This window comes from Entelurus aequoreus, linkage group LG12 (genome assembly GCF_033978785.1).
Source record: "Entelurus aequoreus isolate RoL-2023_Sb linkage group LG12, RoL_Eaeq_v1.1, whole genome shotgun sequence".
NCBI lineage: Eukaryota > Metazoa > Chordata > Actinopteri > Syngnathiformes > Syngnathidae > Entelurus > Entelurus aequoreus.
Genome location: NC_084742.1, coordinates 56114581 through 56136578, shown reverse-complemented (window position 1 = coordinate 56136578; position 21998 = coordinate 56114581). Strand labels below are relative to the sequence as shown.

The 21998-nt window shown below is 38.4% G+C and overlaps 1 protein-coding gene across 1 annotated transcript in view; it reads right to left on the bottom strand.

Moving 5' to 3' along the window:
* Positions 1 to 21998, bottom strand: part of nav3 (neuron navigator 3) — a 219930-nt gene that overhangs the window by 21552 nt on the left and 176380 nt on the right. Inside the window, exon 20 of the mRNA XM_062064431.1 lies at positions 4393 to 4546. Within this exon, the coding sequence (XP_061920415.1) occupies positions 4393 to 4546 (154 nt within the window). The remainder of the gene's footprint in view (positions 1 to 4392; positions 4547 to 21998) is intronic.

The following is a 21998-nucleotide window of genomic DNA, read 5'->3' as shown; positions in this document are numbered from 1 at the left end:
ATATGTTTGGAGGAGAAAAGGTGAGGCCTTTAATCCCAGGAACACCATTGCTACAGTCAAGCATGGTGGTGGTAGTATTATGCTCTGGGCCTATTTTGCTGCCAATGGAACTGGTGCTTTACAGAGAGTAAATGGGACAATGAAAACGGAGGATTACCTCCAAATTCTTCATCAAAATTGGTGCAGTTCAGCTAAATGTGTTGGTTTTCGGACATGGACTTGTTTCTTCAGCATTGTCCACACGTTTAAGCCAGAACTTTGGGGAGGCCATTCTAAAACCTTCATTCTAGCCTGATTTAGCCATTCCTTTACCACTTTTGACGTGTGTTTGGGGGTCATTGTCCTGTTGGAACACCCAACTGCGCCCAAGACCCAACCTCCGGGCTGATGATTTTAGCTTGTCCTGAATAATTTGGAGGTAATCCTCCTTTTTTCATTGTCCCATTTACTCTCTGTAAAGCAGCAGTTCCATTGGCAGCAAAACAGGCCCAGAGTATAATACTACCACCACCATGCTTGACGATAGGTTTGGTGTTCCTGGGATCAAAGGCCTCACCTTTTCTCCTCCAAACATATTGCTGGGTATTGTGGCCAAACAGCTCCATTTTTGTTTCATCTGACCACAGAACTTTCCTCCAGAAGGTCTTATCTTTGTCCATGTGATGTCAGATGAAACAAAAAAATTAGCTTTTTGGCTACAATACCCAGCGATATGTTTGGAGGACAAAAGGTGAGGCCTTTAATCCCAGGAACACCATACCCACCGTCAAGCATGGTGGTGGTAGTATTATGCTCTGGGCCTGTTTTGCTGCCAATGGAAGTGGTGCTTTATAGAGAGTAAATGGGACAATTAAAAAGGAGGATTACCTCGCCCGGAGGTTGGGTCTTGGGCGCAATTGGGTGTTCCAACAGGACAATGACTTCAAACACACATCAAAAGTGGTAAAGGAATGGCTAAATCAGGCTAGAATGAAGGTTTTAGAATGGCCTTCCCAAAGTCCTGACTTAGTCATTGTAATGTCTGCTCGCGGAAAACAAACATCCTAATCTACGATTTGACTCCCTCGAATGGCCTTGACGCTGTGAACAACAGGAACAGGCTGTTCTGAAAACATCCCCGAGGACACCTCAACGATGGACGCTTTTGACCTCCCTCCCTCCTCAACGACACCTGGAGTCCAACTTTTGCTTGCATGCAGAACGGCCCCGGTCTATGAACATTACATCATCACACCCAAGACAATAGGCGGGGCGGTATAGATCGGTTGGTAGAGTGGCCGTGCCAGCAACTTAAAGGGTTGCAGGTTCGATCCCCGCTTCCGCCATCCTAGTCACTGCCGTTGTGCCCTTGGCCAAGACACTTTACCCACCTGCTCCCAGTGCCACCCACACTGGTTTAAAAATGTAACTTAGATATTGGTTTTTACTATGTAAAGCGCTTTGAGTCACTAGAGAAAAGCGCTATATAAATATAATTCACTTCACTTATACACACAACCCCCCCTACCCCACCCCACGCCTTCACCACCGCTTGTTTCCCCTTGGGGTGATGGACGGCTGGCAGCGCTTCATAGCAGCAGTCGACCTCCAGGGCCCCAACTCCCCGCCCCTCTGTTGCGAGTTGTCGTGATTAAATGTAACGTGTTTATGTGCGCATTGCATGGAGGTTTTTCCCCACTCCAGACTAGGCCCCCTTAGGAGCCCAGTCTAGATTGTATTTTTTTTACTCATCTTCTCCAGCGTTTTACCTTTTTCTTATCTTTTACGGAGCGCCTCGTGGCGACCCATCAGCGTTCCTGTTCTGTAACCCCGTACACTGTTTGTTTGTCTAATCTTGAACGGGTTTGTGCTGAAAACATAGTTTCAGTACATGTCAAACTACTTCCTTAACGTAAATGACCTCCATAACCACAACACCAGGGGGAGCTCCACTAACCACGTTAAACCCAGATTCCGAACTAACAAAGGTTTTAACTCATTCTCCTTCTATGCCACATCAATATGGAATGCACTCCCAACAGGTGTAAAAGAAAGGGCATCTCTATCCTCCTTCAAAACCGCACTAGAAGAACCAGACTTCATGAATGTTGTTTTGTGACCAACAAGTATGTGCTCCAATCACTCTATCACAAAAAAATAAGAGTTGTAGAAATGATTGAAAACTCAAGACAGCCATGACATCATGTTCTTTACAAGTGTGTGTAAACTTTTGACCGTGACTGTAAGTAGTGCCATGTTCTGTACTTTTACTTGCTTGAGCCACAATCAAACAACATTCAAAGAGCTGGCTTAGTTAGTTTGTACTCCAACTTTTCAAAGAGCCAACATCACTTTGTAGCGTCCAAGCTACGCTTGATGTTGTTATTGCTAAATCAGTGCGGTGGAATTATGGGCTGTGAGCGACGTTTTGTGATCATCAAGGGCGAGTAAGCCTGACTTTGTAGGTCAAGTCTCCGATAAGACGCCTTACAAGATCAGAGGGAAGATTATTTATTGGCTTCTACAAAGGAGGCAGTGTGAAGCTTGGGCCTTGGGATATGATTTGACTCAGCATCCGTGCAATTATAATAATACTGTATCATCTTGTACTGTATTAGTACTATTATCACACAAAAAGACTGGAATAAACTTCCCACGCACCTTTTCTTGCAAAATATTGGTTATTGAGTAACATTGACTGACAATATATAACCCATGTTGCCTAACAATTAAATACTGTAGTATTTTTTTTTTGTTACCTGCGTGCCGTTAAAGTATTTTACTATAGCTTTTAAATGTATGCATTTTTTGAAAACACTGTATAAATTATAGGTTTACAGCAGGAGTGTCCAAACCTTTTGACTTGGGGGCCACACTGGGTTACATAATTATGTATATATATACTGTACACACATACATATATATATGTATATATATATATATATATATATATATATATATATATATATATATATATATATATATATATATATATATATATATATATATATATATATATATATATATATATATATACTGTATATATATATATATATATATACATATACTGTATATATATATACATACCGTACATACATATATGTATATATATATATATATATATATTTATATATACATACATACATATATATACATACATACATACATATATACATACATACATACATATACATACATATATATACATACATATATATATCTACATACATACATATATATACATACATACATATATATATACATATATACATATATGTGTGTATATATATATATATATATATATATATGAATATATATGTGTGTATATACTGTATATGCATATATATGTGTATATACATATACATATACACATACATAAACATATACATACACACATATATATACACATATATACATACCTGTACATATACATACATATTATACATATATATGCATACATATACATACATACATACATACAGATACATACATATATAAATATGTATATACATACACATACAGTATATATATATACATATATATATATAAATATATATATATATACATATACATATATATATATATATATATATATATATATATATATATATATATATACATATACATATACACATATATATATATATAAAATATACATATATACATATAAACATAAATATGTACACACACGTGCGCTCACACACACACACACACACACACACACACACACACACACACACACACACACACACACACACACACACACACACACACACACACACGTGTGCACACATATGCGTATTTACATTAATATAAAGGGAAAAGCGGTAGAAAATGGATGGATGGATGGATATATATTAATAATTAATATAATTAGATGTTAAGAGTATGTGAAAGTTTTGTAATCATTTAGAAATATCAAGCAGCTAAAATGTTCTGTTTTGTTTGACCAGCCGTTTTACTGCCGAATTACAGACACCGTTTGGAAACAATTAATGTATGTAAATAAACATTTATAGAATATTTTTGTGTAAATAACTAATTTCACAACATCTGCGGCTTATATTCCGGTGCGGCTAATATATGGAAAATATTTGTTTTCTTCTAAAAAATGTTGTTTGCTGCTCTATAGTCAGGGAAATTTGGTATTTATCTAGACATAAAATGGTAAATGGGTTATACTTGTATAGCGCTTTTCTACAAACGTTTGTACCTTCTAGGTAATCAAAGCGCTTTGACACTAATTTCCACATTCACCCATTCACACACTGATGGCGGGAGCTGCCATGCAAGGCCCTCACCACGACCCATCAGGAGCAAGGGTGAAGCGTCTTGCTCAAGGACACAACGGACGTGACTAGGTTCGTAGAAGCTGGGGATCTAAAACCTAGGCTTAGGTGTGATAAACCTCACCTGCATGCGATTCATAGCCTCCCGGATCTGGTCCAGGTGGTGGGCGGAGCTTAGCGCCTCCAGGCGGATGTCCGTCAGCTTGAGCTCCTTCTCCCTCAGCTCGTTCTTCAGCTGGAGGATGATTTCGGCCTCGGCCTCCGTGCACTCGCACAGCCTGCAGCCGGGACGGGTGGAGGGGGTACTTAGAGGGTTACTCACACCAAACACAAACACAAAAATACACAACTTTTTTTTAGGGGAGGGGGGGGGGTGTGTTGAGTCAGGGGGGGAAACTGGCAAAGGGAACATTAAAGGTCATTTGGAGGTGAATCCTCCCATATTCAGTAGGGAAAGTGTCAAAAAGACCGGAAGCACACTCGCATGCTTTAAATGGATATTTGTGGTGTCAGCTGCGGTGATGGTGTTGATGGTAGTCATGGCGATGCACGGCAAAGTCACACCCACACTTACACACATTCTTGTATTTCTCACCTTCTTGAGACCTCCCAAAAATGCCTACCTCTTTAGGACCAACCTTTACTAGATATATAAAGATTTGTATTTACAACATTAATAATATATACAAACTATGCCAAATACAAAAAAGGTCAACTTTTAGTAAACATTTTTTTGTTTGGAAATGTGTGAATGCTCCAAAACATTCACTCTTATGGTTTTCTACACCAAAATTCATCTATTTATCAACTTCATTTACTTCTCGAGATTTTGGCGCGTGGTACCTTCCACATTTTTCACCCGATTCAAACCGTTCCAACTTCAAACTGTTCAGCCTATTCATTTCCCTTGACGAATTCTAAAAATTCCCAGATTTCCCAGTTTTCCAGGACATTTTTCCCATTTAAAATGATTTGGCAATTTTTCAAACTTTCACCATTTCCGCATTTTTTTCAACCTATTCAAACCATTCCACCTTCAACACATTCCACTATCCTGGGAATTCAAACTACTCCTTTTCCAAGTTCAACAAAATTCCAGAATTTTCTAAAACTCCAGAATTTTCTAAAATTCCAGAATTTTCTAAAATTCCAGAATTTTCTAAAATTCCAGAATTTTCTAAAATTCCCGAATTTTCTAAAATTCCAGAATTTTCTAAAATTCCAGAATTTTCTAAAATTCCTGGTTTTTCAAAGCCCTATTTCCACACGAATACTCCGTCCACATTTTTCACCCGATTCAAACCGTTCCAACATCAAACGTTCAGCCTATTCGTTTCCCTTGACGAATTCCAAAAATTCCCAGATTTCCCGGTTTTCCAGGACATTTCTCCCTTTTAAAACGATTTGGCCGTTTTTCAAACTTTCACCATTTCCACGTTTCGACCTATTCAAACCATTCCACCTTCAACACATTCCACTATCCTGGGATTTCAAACTACTCCTTTTCCAAGTTCAACAAAATTCCAGGATTTTCTAAAATTCCTGGTTTTTCAAAGCCCTAATTCCACACGAATACTCCTTTTACATTTTTCACCCAATTCAAACCGTTCCAACTTCAAACTGTTCAGCCTATTCGTTTCCCGAAAATTCCCAGATTTCCCGTTTTTCAGGACATTTTTCCCATTTAAAATGATTTGGCCATTTTTCAAACTTTCACCATTTCCGCATTTTTCCAACCTATTCAAACCATTCCACCTTCAACACATTCCACTATCCTGGGAATTCAAACTACCCCTTTCCCAAGTTCAACAAAATTCCAGGATTTTCTAAAATTCCTGGTTTTTCAAAGCTCTATTTCTACACGAATACTCCTTCCACATTTTTCACCCGATTCAAACCGTTCCAACTTCAAACTGTTCAGCCTATTCATTTCCCTTGACGAATTCAAAAAATTCCCAGATTTCCCAGTTTTCCAGGACATTTTTCCCATTTAAAATGATTTGGCAATTTTTCAAACTTTCACCATTTCCGCATTTTTTTCAACCTATTCAAACCATTCCACCTTCAACACATTCCACTATCCTGGGAATTCAAACTACTCCTTTTCCAAGTTCAACATAATTCCAGAATTTTCTAAAACTCCAGAATTTTCTAAAATTCCAGAATTTTCTAAAATTCCAGAATTTTCTAAAATTCCAAAATTTTCTAAAATTCCTGGTTTTTCAAAGCCCTATTTCCACACGAATACTCCGTCCACATTTTTCACCCGATTCAAACCGTTCCAACATCAAACGTTCAGCCTATTCGTTTCCCTTGACGAATTCCAAAAATTCCCAGATTTCCCGGTTTTCCAGGACATTTCTCCCTTTTAAAACGATTTGGCCGTTTTTCAAACTTTCACCATTTCCACGTTTCGACCTATTCAAACCATTCCACCTTCAACATATTCCACTATCCTGGGATTTCAAACTACTCCTTTTCCAAGTTCAACAAAATTCCAGGATTTTCTCAAATTCCTGGTTTTTCAAAGCCCTAATTCCACACGAATACTCCTTTTACATTTTTCACCCAATTCAAACCGTTCCAACTTCAAACTGTTCAGCCTATTCGTTTCCCGAAAATTCCCAGATTTCCCGTTTTCCTGGACATTTTTCCCATTTAAAATGATTTGGCCATTTTTCTAACTTTCACCATTTCCACATGTTTCAACCTATTCATAACATTCTACCTTCAACACATTCCACTATCCTGGGAATTCAAACTACTCCTTTTCCAAGTTCAATAAAATTCCAGAATTTTCTAAAATTCCTGGTTTTTCAAAGCCCTATTTCCACACGAATACTCCGTCCACATTTTTCACCCGATTCAAACCGTTCCAACTTCAAACGTTCAGCCTATTCGTTTCCCTTGACGAATTCCAAAAATTCCCAGATTTCCCAGTTTTCCAGGACATTTCTCCCTTTTAAAACGATTTGGCCGTTTTTCAAACTTTCACCATTTCCACGTTTCGACCTATTCAAACTATTCCACCTTCAACATATTCCACTATCCTGGGATTTCAAACTACTCCTTTTCCAAGTTCAACAAAATTCCAGGATTTTCTAAAATTCCTGGTTTTTCAAAGCCCTAATTCCACACGAATACTCCTTTTACATTTTTCACCCAATTCAAACCGTTCCAACTTCAAACTGTTCAGCCTATTCGTTTCCCGAAAATTCCCAGATTTCCCGTTTTCCAGGACATTTTTCCCATTTAAAATGATTTGGCCATTTTTCTAACTTTCACCATTTCCACATGTTTCAACCTATTCATAACATTCTACCTTCAACACATTCCACTATCCTGGGAATTCAAACTACTCCTTTTCCAAGTTCAACAAAATTCCAGAATTTTCTAAAACTCCAGAATTTTCTAAAATTCCAGAATTTTCTAAAATTCCGGAATTTTCTAAAATTCCAAAATTTTCTAAAATTCCTGGTTTTTCAAAGCCCTATTTCCACACGAATACTCCGTCCACATTTTTCACCCGATTCAAACCGTTCCAACTTCAAACGTTCAGCCTATTCGTTTCCCTTGACGAATTCCAAAAATTCCCAGATTTCCCGGTTTTCCAGGACATTTCTCCCTTTTAAAACGATTTGCCCGTTTTTCAAACTTTCACCATTTCCACGTTTCGACCTATTCAAACCATTCCACCTTCAACATATTCCACTATCCTGGGATTTCAAACTACTCCTTTTCCAAGTTCAACAAAATTCCAGGATTTTCTAAAATTCATGGTTTTTCAAAGCCCTAATTCCACACGAATACTCCTTTTACATTTTTCACCCAATTCAAACCGTTCCAACTTCAAACTGTTCAGCCTATTCGTTTCCCGAAAATTCCCAGATTTCCCGTTTTCCAGGACATTTTTCCCATTTAAAATGATTTGGCCATTTTTCTAACTTTCACCATTTCCACATGTTTCAACCTATTCATAACATTCTACCTTCAACACATTCCACTATCCTGGGAATTCAAACTACTCCTTTTCCAAGTTCAATAAAATTCCAGAATTTTCTAAAATTCCTGGTTTTTCAAAGCCCTATTTCCACGCGAATACTCCTTCCACATTTTTCACCCGATTCGAACCGTTCCAACTTCAAACTGTTTAGCCTATTCGTTTTCCTTGACAAATTCCAAAAATTCCCAGATTTCCCGGTTTTCCAGGACATTTTTCCCATTTAAAATGATTTGGCCATTTTTCAAACGTTCACAATTTCCACACGTTTCGACCTATTCAAACCATTCCACCTTCAACATATTCCACTATCCTGGGATTTCAAACTACTCCTTTTCCAAGTTCAACAAAATTCCAGGATTTTCTAAAATTCCTGGTTTTTCAAAGCCCTAATTCCACACGAATACTCCTTTTACATTTTTCACCCAATTCAAACCGTTCCAACTTCAAACTGTTCAGCCTATTCCTTTCCCGAAAATTCCCAGATTTCCCGTTTTCCAGGACATTTTTCCCATTTAAAATGATTTGGCCATTTTTCTAACTTTCACCATTTCCACATGTTTCAACCTATTCATAACATTCTACCTTCAACACATTTCACTATCCTGGGAATTCAAACTACTCCTTTTCCAAGTTCAATAAAATTCCAGAATTTTCTAAAATTCCTGGTTTTTCAAAGCTCTATTTCTACACGAATACTCCTTCCACATTTTTCACCCGATTCAAACCGTTCCAACTTCAAACTGTTCAGCCTATTCGTTTCCCTTGACAAATTCCAAAAATTCCCAGATTTCCCGGTTTTCCAGGACATTTTTCCCATCTAAAACGATTTGGCCGTTTTTCAAACTTTCACCATTTCCACGTTTCGACCTATTCAAACCATTCCACCTTCAACACATTCCACTATCCTGGGATTTCAAACTACTCCTTTTCCAAGTTCAACAAAATTCCAGGATTTTCTAAAATTCCTGGTTTTTCAAAGCCCTAATTCCACACGGATACTCCTTTTACATTTTTCACCCAATTCAAACCGTTCCAACTTCAAACTGTTCAGCCTATTCGTTTCCCAAAAATTCCCAGATTTCCCGTTTTCCAGGACATTTTTCCCATTTAAAATGATTTGGCCATTTTTCTAAATTTCACCATTTCCACATGTTTCAACCTATTCATAACATTCTACCTTCAACACATTCCACTATCCTGGGAATTCAAACTACTCCTTTTCCAAGTTCAATAAAATTCCAGAATTTTCTAAAATTCCTGGTTTTTCAAAGCTCTATTTCTACACGAATACTCCTTCCACATTTTTCACCCGATTCAAACCGTTCCAACTTCAAACGTTCAGCCTATTCGTTTCCCTTGACGAATTCCAAAAATTCCCAGATTTCCCGGTTTTCCAGGACATTTCTCCCTTTTAAAACGATTTGGCCGTTTTTCAAACTTTCACCATTTCCACGTTTCGACCTATTCAAACCATTCCACCTTCAACATATTCCACTATCCTGGGATTTCAAACTACTCCTTTTCCAAGTTCAACAAAATTCCAGGATTTTCTAAAATTCCTGTTTTTTCAAAGCCCTAATTCCACACGAATACTCCTTTTACATTTTTCACCCAATTCAAACCGTTCCAACTTCAAACTGTTCAGCCTATTCGTTTCCCGAAAATTCCCAGATTACCCGTTTTCCAGGACATTTTTCCCATTTAAAATGATTTGGCCATTTTTCTAACTTTCACCATTTCCACATGTTTCAACCTATTCATAACATTCTACCTTCAACACATTCCACTATCCTGGGAATTCAAACTACTCCTTTTCCAAGTTCAATAAAATTCCAGAATTTTCTAAAATTCCTGGTTTTTCAAAGCTCTATTTCTACACGAATACTCCTTCCACATTTTTCACCCGATTCAAACCGTTCCAACTTCAAACTGTTCAGCCTATTCGTTTCCCTTGACAAATTCCAAAAATTCCCAGATTTCCCGGTTTTCCAGGACATTTTTCCCATTTAAAATGATTTGGCCATTTTTCAAACGTTCACAATTTCCACATGTTTCAACCTATTCAAACCATTCCACCTTCAACAAATTCCACTATCTTGGGAATTCAAACCACTCCTTTTCCAAGTTCAACAAAATTCCAGGATTTTCTAAAATTCCTGGTTTTTCAAAGCTCTATTTCCACGCGAATACTCCTTCCACATTTTTCACCCGATTCAAACCGTTCCAACTTCAAACTGTTCAGCCTATTCGTTTCCCGAAAATTCCCAGATTTCCCGTTTTCCAGGACATTTTTCCCATTTAAAATGATTTGGCCATTTTTCAAACTTTCACCATTTCTGCATTTTTCCAACCTATTCAAACCATTCCACCTTCAACACATTCCACTATCCTGGGAATTCAAATTACCCCTTTCCCAAGTTCAACAAAATTCCAGGATTTTCTAAAATTCCTGGTTTTTCAAAGCTCTATTTCTACACGAATACTCCTTCCACATTTTTCACTCGATTCAAACCGTTCCAACTTCAAACTGTTCAGCCTATTCGTTTCCCTTGACAAATTCCAAAAATTCCCAGATTTCCCGGTTTTCCAGGACATTTTTCCCATTTAAAATGATTTGGCCATTTTTCAAACGTTCACAATTTCCACATGTTTCAACCTATTCAAACCATTCCACCTTCAACACATTCCACTATCCTGGGAATTCAAACCACTCCTTTTCCAAGTTCAACAAAATTCCAGGATTTTCTAAAATTCCTGGTTTTTCAAAGCTCTATTTCCACGCGAATACTCTTTCCACATTTTTCACCCGATTCAAACCGTTCCAACTTCAAACTGTTCAGCCTATTCGTTTCCCGAAAATTCCCAGATTTCCCGTTTTCCAGGACATTTTTCCCATTTAAAACTATTTGGCCATTTTTCAAACTTTCACCGTTTCCACATTTTTTCAACCTATTCAAACCATTCCACCTTCAACACATTCCACTATCCTGGAAATTCAAATTACTAATTTTCCAAGTCCAACAAAATTCCAGAATTTTCTAAAAGTCCGGAATTTTCTAAAATTCCTGGTTTTTCAAAGCCCTATTACCACACGAATACTCCGTCCACATTTTTCACCCGATTCAAACCGTTCCAACTTCAAACGTTCAGCCTATTCGTTTCCCTTGACGAATTTCAAAAATTCCCAGATTTCCCGGTTTTCCAGGACATTTCTCCCATTTAAAACGATTTGGCCATTTTTCAAACTTTCACCATTTCCACGTTTCGACCTATTCAAACCATTCCACCTTCAACACATTCCACTATCCTGGGATTTCAAACTATTCCTTTTCCAAGTTCAACAAAATTCCAGGATTTTCTAAAATTCCTGGTTTTTCAAAGCCCTATTTCCACACGAATACTCCTTTTACATTTTTCACCCGATTCAAACCGTTCCAACTTCAAACTGTTCAGCCTATTCGTTTCCCTTGACGAATTCCAAAAATTCCCAGATTTCCAGGACATTTTTCCCATTTAAAACGATTTGGCCATTTTTCAAACATTCACCATTTCCACATGTTTCAACCTATTCAAACCATTCCACCCTCAACACATTCCACTATCCTGGGAATTCAAACTACTCCTTTTCCAAGTTCAACAAAATTCCAGGATTTTCTCAAATTCCTGGTTTTTCAAAGCCCTATTTCCACGCGAATACTCATTCCACATTTTTCACCCGATTAAAACCGTTCCAACTTCAAACTGTTCATCCTATTCGTTTCCCGAAAATTCCCAGATTTCTCGGTTTTCCAGGACATTTTTCCCATTTAAAATGATTTGGCCATTTTTCAAACGTTCACAATTTCCACATGTTTCAACCTATTCAAACCATTCCACCTTCAACACATTCCACTATCCTGGGAATTCAAACCACTCCTTTTCCAAGTTCAACAAAATTCCAGGATTTTCTAAAATTCCTGGTTTTTCAAAGCTCTATTTCCACGCGAATACTCCTTCCACATTTTTCACCCGATTCAAACCGTTCCAACTTCAAACTGTTCAGCCTATTCGTTTCCCGAAAATTCCCAGATTTCCCGTTTTCCAGGACATTTTTACCATTTAAAACTATTTGGCCATTTTTCAAACTTTCACCGTTTCCGCATTTTTTCAACCTATTCAAACCATTCCACCTTCAACACATTCCACTATCCTGGAAATTCAAATTACTAATTTTCCAAGTTCAACAAAATTCCAGAATTTTCTAAAATTCCAGAATTTTCTAAAAGTCCGGAATTTTCTAAAATTCCTGGTTTTTCAAAGCCCTATTACCACACGAATACTCCGTCCACATTTTTCACCCGATTCAAACCGTTCCAACTTCAAACGTTCAGCCTATTCGTTTCCCTTGACGAATTTCAAAAATTCCCAGATTTCCCGGTTTTCCAGGACATTTCTCCCATTTAAAACGATTTGGCCATTTTTCAAACTTTCACCATTTCCACGTTTCGACCTATTCAAACCATTCCACCTTCAACACATTCCACTATCCTGGGATTTCAAACTATTCCTTTTCCAAGTTCAACAAAATTCCAGGATTTTCTAAAATTCCTGGTTTTTCAAAGCCCTATTTCCACACGAATACTCCTTTTACATTTTTCACCCGATTCAAACCGTTCCACCTTCAAACTATTCAGCCGATTCGTTTCCCTTGACAAATTCCAAAAATTCCCAGATTTCCAGGACATTTTTCCCATTTAAAACGATTTGGCCATTTTTCAAACTTTCACCATTTCCACATGTTTCAACCTATTCAAACCATTCCACCTTCAACACATTCCACTATCCTGGGAATTCAAACTACTCCTTTTGCAAGTTCAACAAAATTCCAGAATTTTCTCAAATTCCTGGTTTTTCAAAGCCCTATTTCCACGCGAATACTCATTCCACATTTTTCACCCGATTAAAACCGTTCCAACTTCAAACTGTTCATCCTATTCGTTTCCCGAAAATTCCTAGATTTCCCGTTTTCCAGGACATTTTCCCATTTAAAATGATTTGGCCATTTTTCAAACTTTCACCATTTCCGCATTTTTTTCAACCTATTCAAACCATTCCACCTTCAACACATTCCACTACCCTGGAAATTCAAACTACTCCTTTTCCAAATTCAACAAAATTCCTGTTTTTTCAAAGGCCTATTTCCACACGAATATTCCTTCCACATTTGTCACCCGATTCAAACCGTTCCAACTTCAAACTGTTCAGCCTATTCGTTTCCCGAAAATTCCCAGATTTCCCGGTTTCCAGGACATTTTTCCCATTTAAAACTATTTGGCCATTTTTCAAACTTTCACCATTTCCACGTTTCAACCTATTCAAACCATTCCACCTTCAACATATTCCACTATCCTGGGAATTCAAACTACTCCTTTTCCAAGTTCAACAAAATTCCAGGATTTTCTAAAATTCCTGGTTTTTCAAAGCCCTATTTCCACACGAATACTCCGTCCACATTTTTCACCCGATTCAAACCGTTCCAACTTCAAACGTTCAGCCTATTCGTTTCCCTTGACGAATTCCAAAAATTCCCAGATTTCCCGGTTTTCCAGGAAATTTTTCCCATTTAAAACGATTTGGCCATTTTTCAAACTTTCACCATATCCACAGGTTTCAACCTATTCAAACCATTCCACCTTCAACACATTCCACTATCCTGGAAATTCAAACTACTCCTTTTCCAAGTTCAACAAAATTCCAGAATTTCCTAAAATTCCTGATTTTCCAAAGCCCTATTTCCACGCGAATACTCCTTCCACATTTTTCACCTGATTCAAACCGTTCCAACTTCAAACTGTTCAGCCTATTCGTTTCCCTTGACGAATTCCAAAAATTCCCAGATTTCCAGGACATTTTTCCCATTTAAAACGATTTGGCCATTTTTCAAACTTTCACCATTTCCACATGTTTCAACCTATTCAAACCATTCCACCTTCAACACATTCCATTATCCTGGGAATTCAAACTACTCCTTTTCCAAGTTCAACAAAATTCCAGGATTTTCTCAAATTCCTGGTTTTTCAAAGCCCTATTTCCACGCGAATACTCCTTCCACATTTTTCACCCGATTCAAACCGTTCCAACTTCAAACTTCTCAGCCTATTCGTTTCCCTTGACGAATTCCAAAAATTCCCAGATTTCCAGGACATTTTTCCCATTTAAAACGATTTGGCCATTTTTCAAACTTTCACCATTTCCACATGTTTCAACCTATTCAAACCATTCCTCCTTCAACACATTCCACTATCCTGGAAATTCAACATACGCTTTTTCCAAGTTCAACAAAATTCCAGAATTTCCTATAAATCCTGGTTTTCCAAAGCCCTATTTCCACACGAATACTCCTTCCACATTTTTCACCGGATTCAAACCGTTCCAACTTCAAACTGTTCAGCCTATTCGTTTCCTTTGACGAATTCTAAAAATTCCCAGATTTCCAGGACATTTTTCCCATTTAAAATGATTTGGCCATTTTTCAAACTTTCACCATTTCCACATTTTTTTCAACCTATTCAAACCATTCCACCTTCAACACATTCCACTATCCTGGAAATCCCAACTACTCCTTTTCCAAGTTCAACAAAATTCCTGGTTTTTCAAAGGCCTATTTCCACACAAAAACTCTGTCCACATTTTTCATCCGATTCAAACTGTTCCTAATTTTAAACTGTTCAGCCTATTCGTTTCCCGAAAATTCCCAGATTTCCAGGACATTTTTCCCATTTAAAACTATTTGGCCATTTTTCAAACGTTCACCATTTCCACATGTTTCAACCTATTCAAACCATTCCACCTTCAACACATTCCACTATCCTGGGAATTCATACTACTCCTTTTCCAAGTTCAACAAAATTCCAGGATTTTCTAAAATTTCTGGTTTTTCAAAGCCCTATTTCCACGTGAAAACTCCTTCCACATTTTTCACCCGATTCAAACCGTTCCAACTTCAAACTGTTCATCCTATTCGTTTCCCGAAAATTCCTAGATTTCCCGTTTTCCAGGACATTTTCCCATTTAAAATGATTTGGCCATTTTTCAAACTTTCACTATTTCCGCATTTTTTTCAACCTATTCAAACCATTCCACCTTCAGCACATTCCACTATCCTGGAAATTCAAACTACTCCTTTTCCAAGTTCAACAAAATTCCTGTTTTTTCAAAGGCCTATTTCCACACGAATACTCCTTCCACATTTGTCACCCGATTCAAACCGTTCCAACTTCAAACTGTTCAGCCTATTCGTTTCCCGAAAATTCCCAGATTTCCCGTTTTCCAGGACATTTTTCCCATTTAAAACTATTTGGCCATTTTTCAAACTTTCACCATTTCCACGTTTCGACCTATTCAAACCATTCCACCTTCAACACATTCCACTATCCTGGGATTTCAAAGTACTCCTTTTCCAAGTTCAACAAAATTCCAGAATTTCCTAAAATTCCTGGTTTTCCAAAGCCCTATTTCCACGCGAATACTCCTTCTACATTTTTCACCTGATTCAAACCGTTCCAACTCTAAACGTTCAGCCTATTCGTTTCTCTTGACAAATTCCAAAAATTCCCAGATTTCCAGGACATTTTTCCCATTTAAAAAGATTTGGCCATTTTTCAAACTTTCACCATTTCCAAATTTGTCAACCTTATTCAAACCATTCTACCTTCAACACATTCCACTATCCTGGAAATTCAAACTACTCCTTTTCCAAGTTTAACAAAATTCCAGGATTTTCTAAAATTCCTGGTTTTCCAAAGCCCTATTTCCACCCTTTTTTCTGGCGACTACTGCTCCCACATTTTTTAACCCACTTCAACCGTTCCACCGTCAAAACATTCTTCTTAATTAGGACAAAAAAAAAAGTTGTTTTTTGAACTGGAAAAACTCCCGGTTTTCCCGAAATTCCATGATTTCAGTAATACCATTTCTCAATTCAACATTTCGCAACCGATTTGAAAAATTCCAACACCAACCATTTCAACTCATTCAGACCATTCAAGTTTTTTACCATTTTTAAACAAATTCCCACATTTCCCGAAATCCCCAAACGTTTTGGAAATCCCCATTGAAATCAATGGGACATTCTTCAAAGTTCCACAACTCCCACATTTTTTTTATCTGATTCAAACTGTTCCAACTTCAAAATATTCAGCCTGTTTGGGAATTGTGTGCTCTACTTCAACAATTCTAAAAAAAAATTCCAGGATTTCAGTTCAACTTCAGCATTGGAGCATTCCCACGCAATTCCTTCAGGAATTGCCCCATTTAGTTGGTTTTTAATCTTCATTATTTACTTCAAGTTATTACAGTATGTCTCTATATACATATTTATTTTTTAAAATCAATTTTGGCCAGAGGGGGCACATTTAAATTTCTTACACACACTTGTTATTACATATGTTGACCAGAGGGGGAGCAATTCAAATTTTTACACACACTTGTTATTTCATATGTTGACCAGAGGGGGATCCCTTTTAACACCGACACACAGCCAATTTGAAAAATCCCTCCTTTTTGGGACCACCCTCATTTTAGTGTTTTTGTTCATCCTATGGTCACATACGGGACGCGGGTTGTCTTACGTCAGCACCGGAAGTCGTAAAATCAGCTTTTCACCTGGCGGATTTTTTCGGGAATGATTAGGGAAGTCCTTCTTTAGCTGCCGTCTTGTTTTATCATATATTGCTGCCTTTGCACCTGTCAATGTTTACTTTTGTATGCACATTAAATCAACAAAACAAATCCTGACTTTGGAGCAATGTTCACGGACTCTAGTATTTGGCTCTATGTTAGATGCAATGGTTTTCCGTATTGGGAACATGATTTATGTCCTAGCTTGTTCACACCTCCTCATATGGAAGCTACTTTTCCTTGTTGATGTCTCAAGAAGGGTAGAAATACGAGAACACACACACACACACACACACACACACACACACACACACACACACACGCACTTGTATTTGTTGCCTTCTTGACACCTCCGAAAAATGCCTACCTCTAGCATTATGATAAAAGTCGGAATTTTACTCAACGCCAGTCAACATTTTACAAGAAAAACTGAACATTTGTGCAATATTGTGATAAAAGTTGGAATTTTACTCAAAAACAGTAGCAATTTTACAAGGAAATGTTCAAATTTGGGGCAATACTATAATAACAATCGGGATTTTACTCGGCAAAATTATGACACAAGTCAGCTGGTGGTTTTTTTCGGGGATGAATAGGGAAGTCCTTCTTTGGCTGCCGTCTTGTTTTATCATATATTGCTGCCTTTGCACCTGTCAATGTTTACTTTTGTATGCACATTAAATCAACAAAACAAATCCTGACTTTGGAGCAATGTTCACGGACTCTAGTATTTGGCTCTATGTTAGATGCAATGGTTTTCCGTATTGGGAACATGATTTATGTCCTAGCTTGTTCACACCTCCTCATATGGAAGCTACTTTTCCTTGTTGATGTCTCAAGAAGGGTAGAAATACGAGAACACACACACACACACACACACACACACACACACACACACACACACACACACACACACACACACACACACACACACACACACTTGTATTTGTTGCCTTCTTGACACCTCCGAAAAATGCCTACCTCTAGCATTATGATAAAAGTCGGAATTTTACTCAACGCCAGTCAACATTTTACAAGAAAAACTGAACATTTGTGCAATATTGTGATAAAAGTTGGAATTTTACTCAACAACAGTCGCAATTTTACAAGGAAATGTTCAAATTTGGGGCAATATTATAATAACAATTGGGATTTTACTCGGCAAAATTATGACACAAGTCAGCTGGTGGGTTTTTTCGGGGATGAATAGGGAAGTCCTTCTTTAGCTGCCGTCTTGTTTTATCATATATTGCTGCCTTTGCACCTGTCAATGTTTACTTTAAATTAACAAAAAAAATCCTGACTTTGGAGCAATGTTCACGGACTCTAGCATTTGGCTCTCTATTAGATGCAATGGTTTTCCGTATTGTGACCATGATTTCGGTCCTAAATTGTCCTCGTATGGAAGCTACTTTTCCTTGTTGATGTCTCAAGAAGGGTAGAAATACAAGAACACACACACACACACACACACACACACACACACACACACACACACACACACACACACACACACACACACACACACACACACACACACACACACACTCTTGGGGACGCTTTCCAATCGGTTACCGAGATCTGTGCTTGTAGACCACATGACCGTTTTGCTTTTTCTTTGGCATCCAAACGGGGGAGGATTTGCTATCACAAAGGCACTTGCTACACAATGTGGCGTGGTGGTGGTGGGGGGGTCGGAGGGAGGGGGGGGGGGGAGTTAAAAAGAAAAGGATGGAACAAGTGAGGTTGGAGGAGAAATAAAGAGGTGAAAGAAAAGTGAACATTTGCAGAAAAAAACGAGACATCCACTAAAATGTACATTTGGTGTGTTTTGACCCGAATATAAGACGCTCATTTTTTTGTGCGTGCACACCAGCAGGTGGCACCAAATAACTTTAGAGATGTTTTCCCTGCAGCAGATGCAGCCATGACACCTGATTTTGTATTAAAATTAAACAAATACAGTTGATGCTACCCATCACCAGTTAACGCATTATCAGTGCCGGGTCCGCCAGAGAATAAGAAGAGGGAGCAGGAGGGATCGGCGTTGCCAACTTGGCGACTTCCTGCTGTTTAAAGCTTTAAACCGGAAGTAGAAGTGGCATTCTGTACTCTAGCCGTCCATAGCGTTTCTACTCGTACGGATTCTCCATTCATCGCTCCAAGCAACAATTGTAAGTTTTACAATATAACTAAAACAATTCTTACTTACTAAACCGTGAGTACGAATAAAAAGTCTTAGTCCGAGAAGCGACCGGCTACAAAACCCAGGTGAGACTTTTGGACTCTCCTGCTACTTTACACGGCGATTTCAGTACCTCCAAATTTAGTAGTAGCAACTACAACTGAGGTGCCGTGTGATAAGTACAATACTTACAATATTAACACTTTGTTGGGCGCAACAAAAAAACAAAAAAACTAACTAAAGTTAACACTACTGCAGAGGTGTACAAACTTTTCGACTTGGGGGCCGATTTGGGCTGAAAAAATGTGGCCGGGGGCCGAAAGCATGTTAAGTAACTAAAAAAAAAAAAAAAAAAAAATTAAAAAAAAAAAATTTAAAAAAAAAAAAAAAAAAAAATATATATATATATATATATATATATATATATATATATATATATATATATATATATATATATATATATATATATATATATGTATATGTTAGGTCAGGTAAAAAGACAAAGTGTGTGTTCAGTGTGTAACGGCACAAAGTGTGTGTTCAGTGTGTAACAACACAAAGTGTGTGTTCAGTGTGTAACGGCACAAAAGTGTGTGTTCAGTGTGTAACGGCACAAAGTGTGTGTTCAGTGGGTAACGGCACAAAGTGTGTGTTCAGTGTGTAACGGCACAAAGTGTGTGTTCAGTAACTAACGGCACAAAGTGTGTGTTCAGTATGTAACGGCACAAAGTGTGTGTTCAGTGTGTAACGGCACAAAGTGTGTGTTCAGTGTGTAACGGCACAAAGTGTGTGTTCAGTGTGTTACAGTACAAAGTGTGTGTAACAACACAAAGTGTGTGTTCAGTGTGTAACAACACAAAGTGTGTGTTCAGTGTCTAACGGCACAAAGTGTGTGTTCAGTGTGTAACAGCACAAAGTGTGTGTAACAACATAAAGTGTGTGTAACAACACAAAGTGTGTGTTCAGTGTGTAACGGCACAAAAGTGTGTGTTCAGTGTGTAACGGCACAAAGTGTGTGTTCGGTGGGTAACGGCACAAAGTGTGTGTTCGGTGTGTAACGGCACAAAGTGTGTGTTCAGTGTGTAACGGCACAAAGTGTGTGTTCAGTATGTAACGGCACAAAGTGTGTGTTCAGTGTGTAACGGCACAAAGTGTGTGTTCAGTGTGTAACGGCACAAAGTGTGTGTTCAGTGTGTAACGGCACAAAGTGTGTGTTCAGTGTGTTACAGTACAAAGTGTGTGTAACAACACAAAGTGTGTGTAACAACACAAAGTGTGTGTTCAGTGTGTAACAACACAAAGTGTGTGTTCAGTGTCTAACGGCACAAAGTGTGTGTTCAGTGTGTAACAGCACAAAGTGTGTGTAACAACATAGAGTGTGTGTAACAACACAAAGTGTGTGTTCAGTGTGTAACGGCACAAAGTGTGTGTTCAGTGTGTAACGGCACAAAGTGTGTGTTCAGTGTGTAACAACACAAAGTGTGTGTTCAGTGTGTAACGGCACAAAGTGTGTGTTCAGTGTGTAACGGCACAAAGTGTGTGTTCAGTGTGTTACAGTACAAAGTGTGTGTAACAACACAAAGTGTGTGTTCAGTGTGTAACAACACAAAGTGTGTGTTCAGTGTCTAACGGCACAAAGTGTGTGTTCAGTGTGTAACAGCACAAAGTGTGTGTAACAACATAAAGTGTGTGTAACAACACAAAGTGTGTGTTCAGTGTGTAACGGCACAAAAGTGTGTGTTCAGTGTGTAACGGCACAAAGTGTGTGTTCAGTGGGTAACGGCACAAAGTGTGTGTTCAGTGTGTAACGGCACAAAGTGTGTGTTCAGTGGGTAACGGCACAAAGTGTGTGTTCAGTGTGTTACAGTACAAAGTGTGTGTAACAACACAAAGTGTGTGTTCAGTGTGTAACAACACAAAGTGTGTGTTCAGTGTCTAACGGCACAAAGTGTGTGTTCAGTGTGTAACGGCACAAAGTGTGTGTAACAACATAAAGTGTGTGTAACAACACAAAGTGTGTGTTCAGTGTGTAACGGCACAAAGTGTGTGTTCAGTGTGTAACGGCACAAAGTGTGTGTTCAGTGGGTGACGGCACAAAGTGTGTGTTCAGTGTGTAACGGCACAAAGTGTGTGTTCAGTGTGTAACGGCACAAAGTGTGTGTTCAGTGTGTAACGGCACAAAGTGTGTGTTCAGTGTGTAACGGCACAAAGTGTGTGTTCAGTGTGTAACGGCACAAAGTGTGTGTTCAGTGTGTTACGGTACAAAGTGTGTGTAACAACACAAAGTGTGTGTTCAGTGTGTAACAACACGAAGTGTGTGTTCAGTGTCTAACGGCACAAAGTGTGTGTTCAGTGTGTAACAGCACAAAGTGTGTGTAACAACATAAAGTGTGTGTAACAACACAAAGTGTGTGTTCAGTGTGTAACGGCACAAAAGTGTGTGTTCAGTGTGTAACGGCACAAAGTGTGTGTTCGGTGGGTAACGGCACAAAGTGTGTGTTCGGTGTGTAACGGCACAAAGTGTGTGTTCAGTGTGTAACGGCACAAAGTGTGTGTTCAGTATGTAACGGCACAAAGTGTGTGTTCAGTGTGTAACGGCACAAAGTGTGTGTTCAGTGTGTAACGGCACAAAGTGTGTGTTCAGTGTGTAACGGCACAAAGTGTGTGTTCAGTGTGTTACAGTACAAAGTGTGTGTAACAACACAAAGTGTGTGTAACAACACAAAGTGTGTGTTCAGTGTGTAACAACACAAAGTGTGTGTTCAGTGTCTAACGGCACAAAGTGTGTGTTCAGTGTGTAACAGCACAAAGTGTGTGTAACAACATAAAGTGTGTGTAACAACACAAAGTGTGTGTTCAGTGTGTAACGGCACAAAGTGTGTGT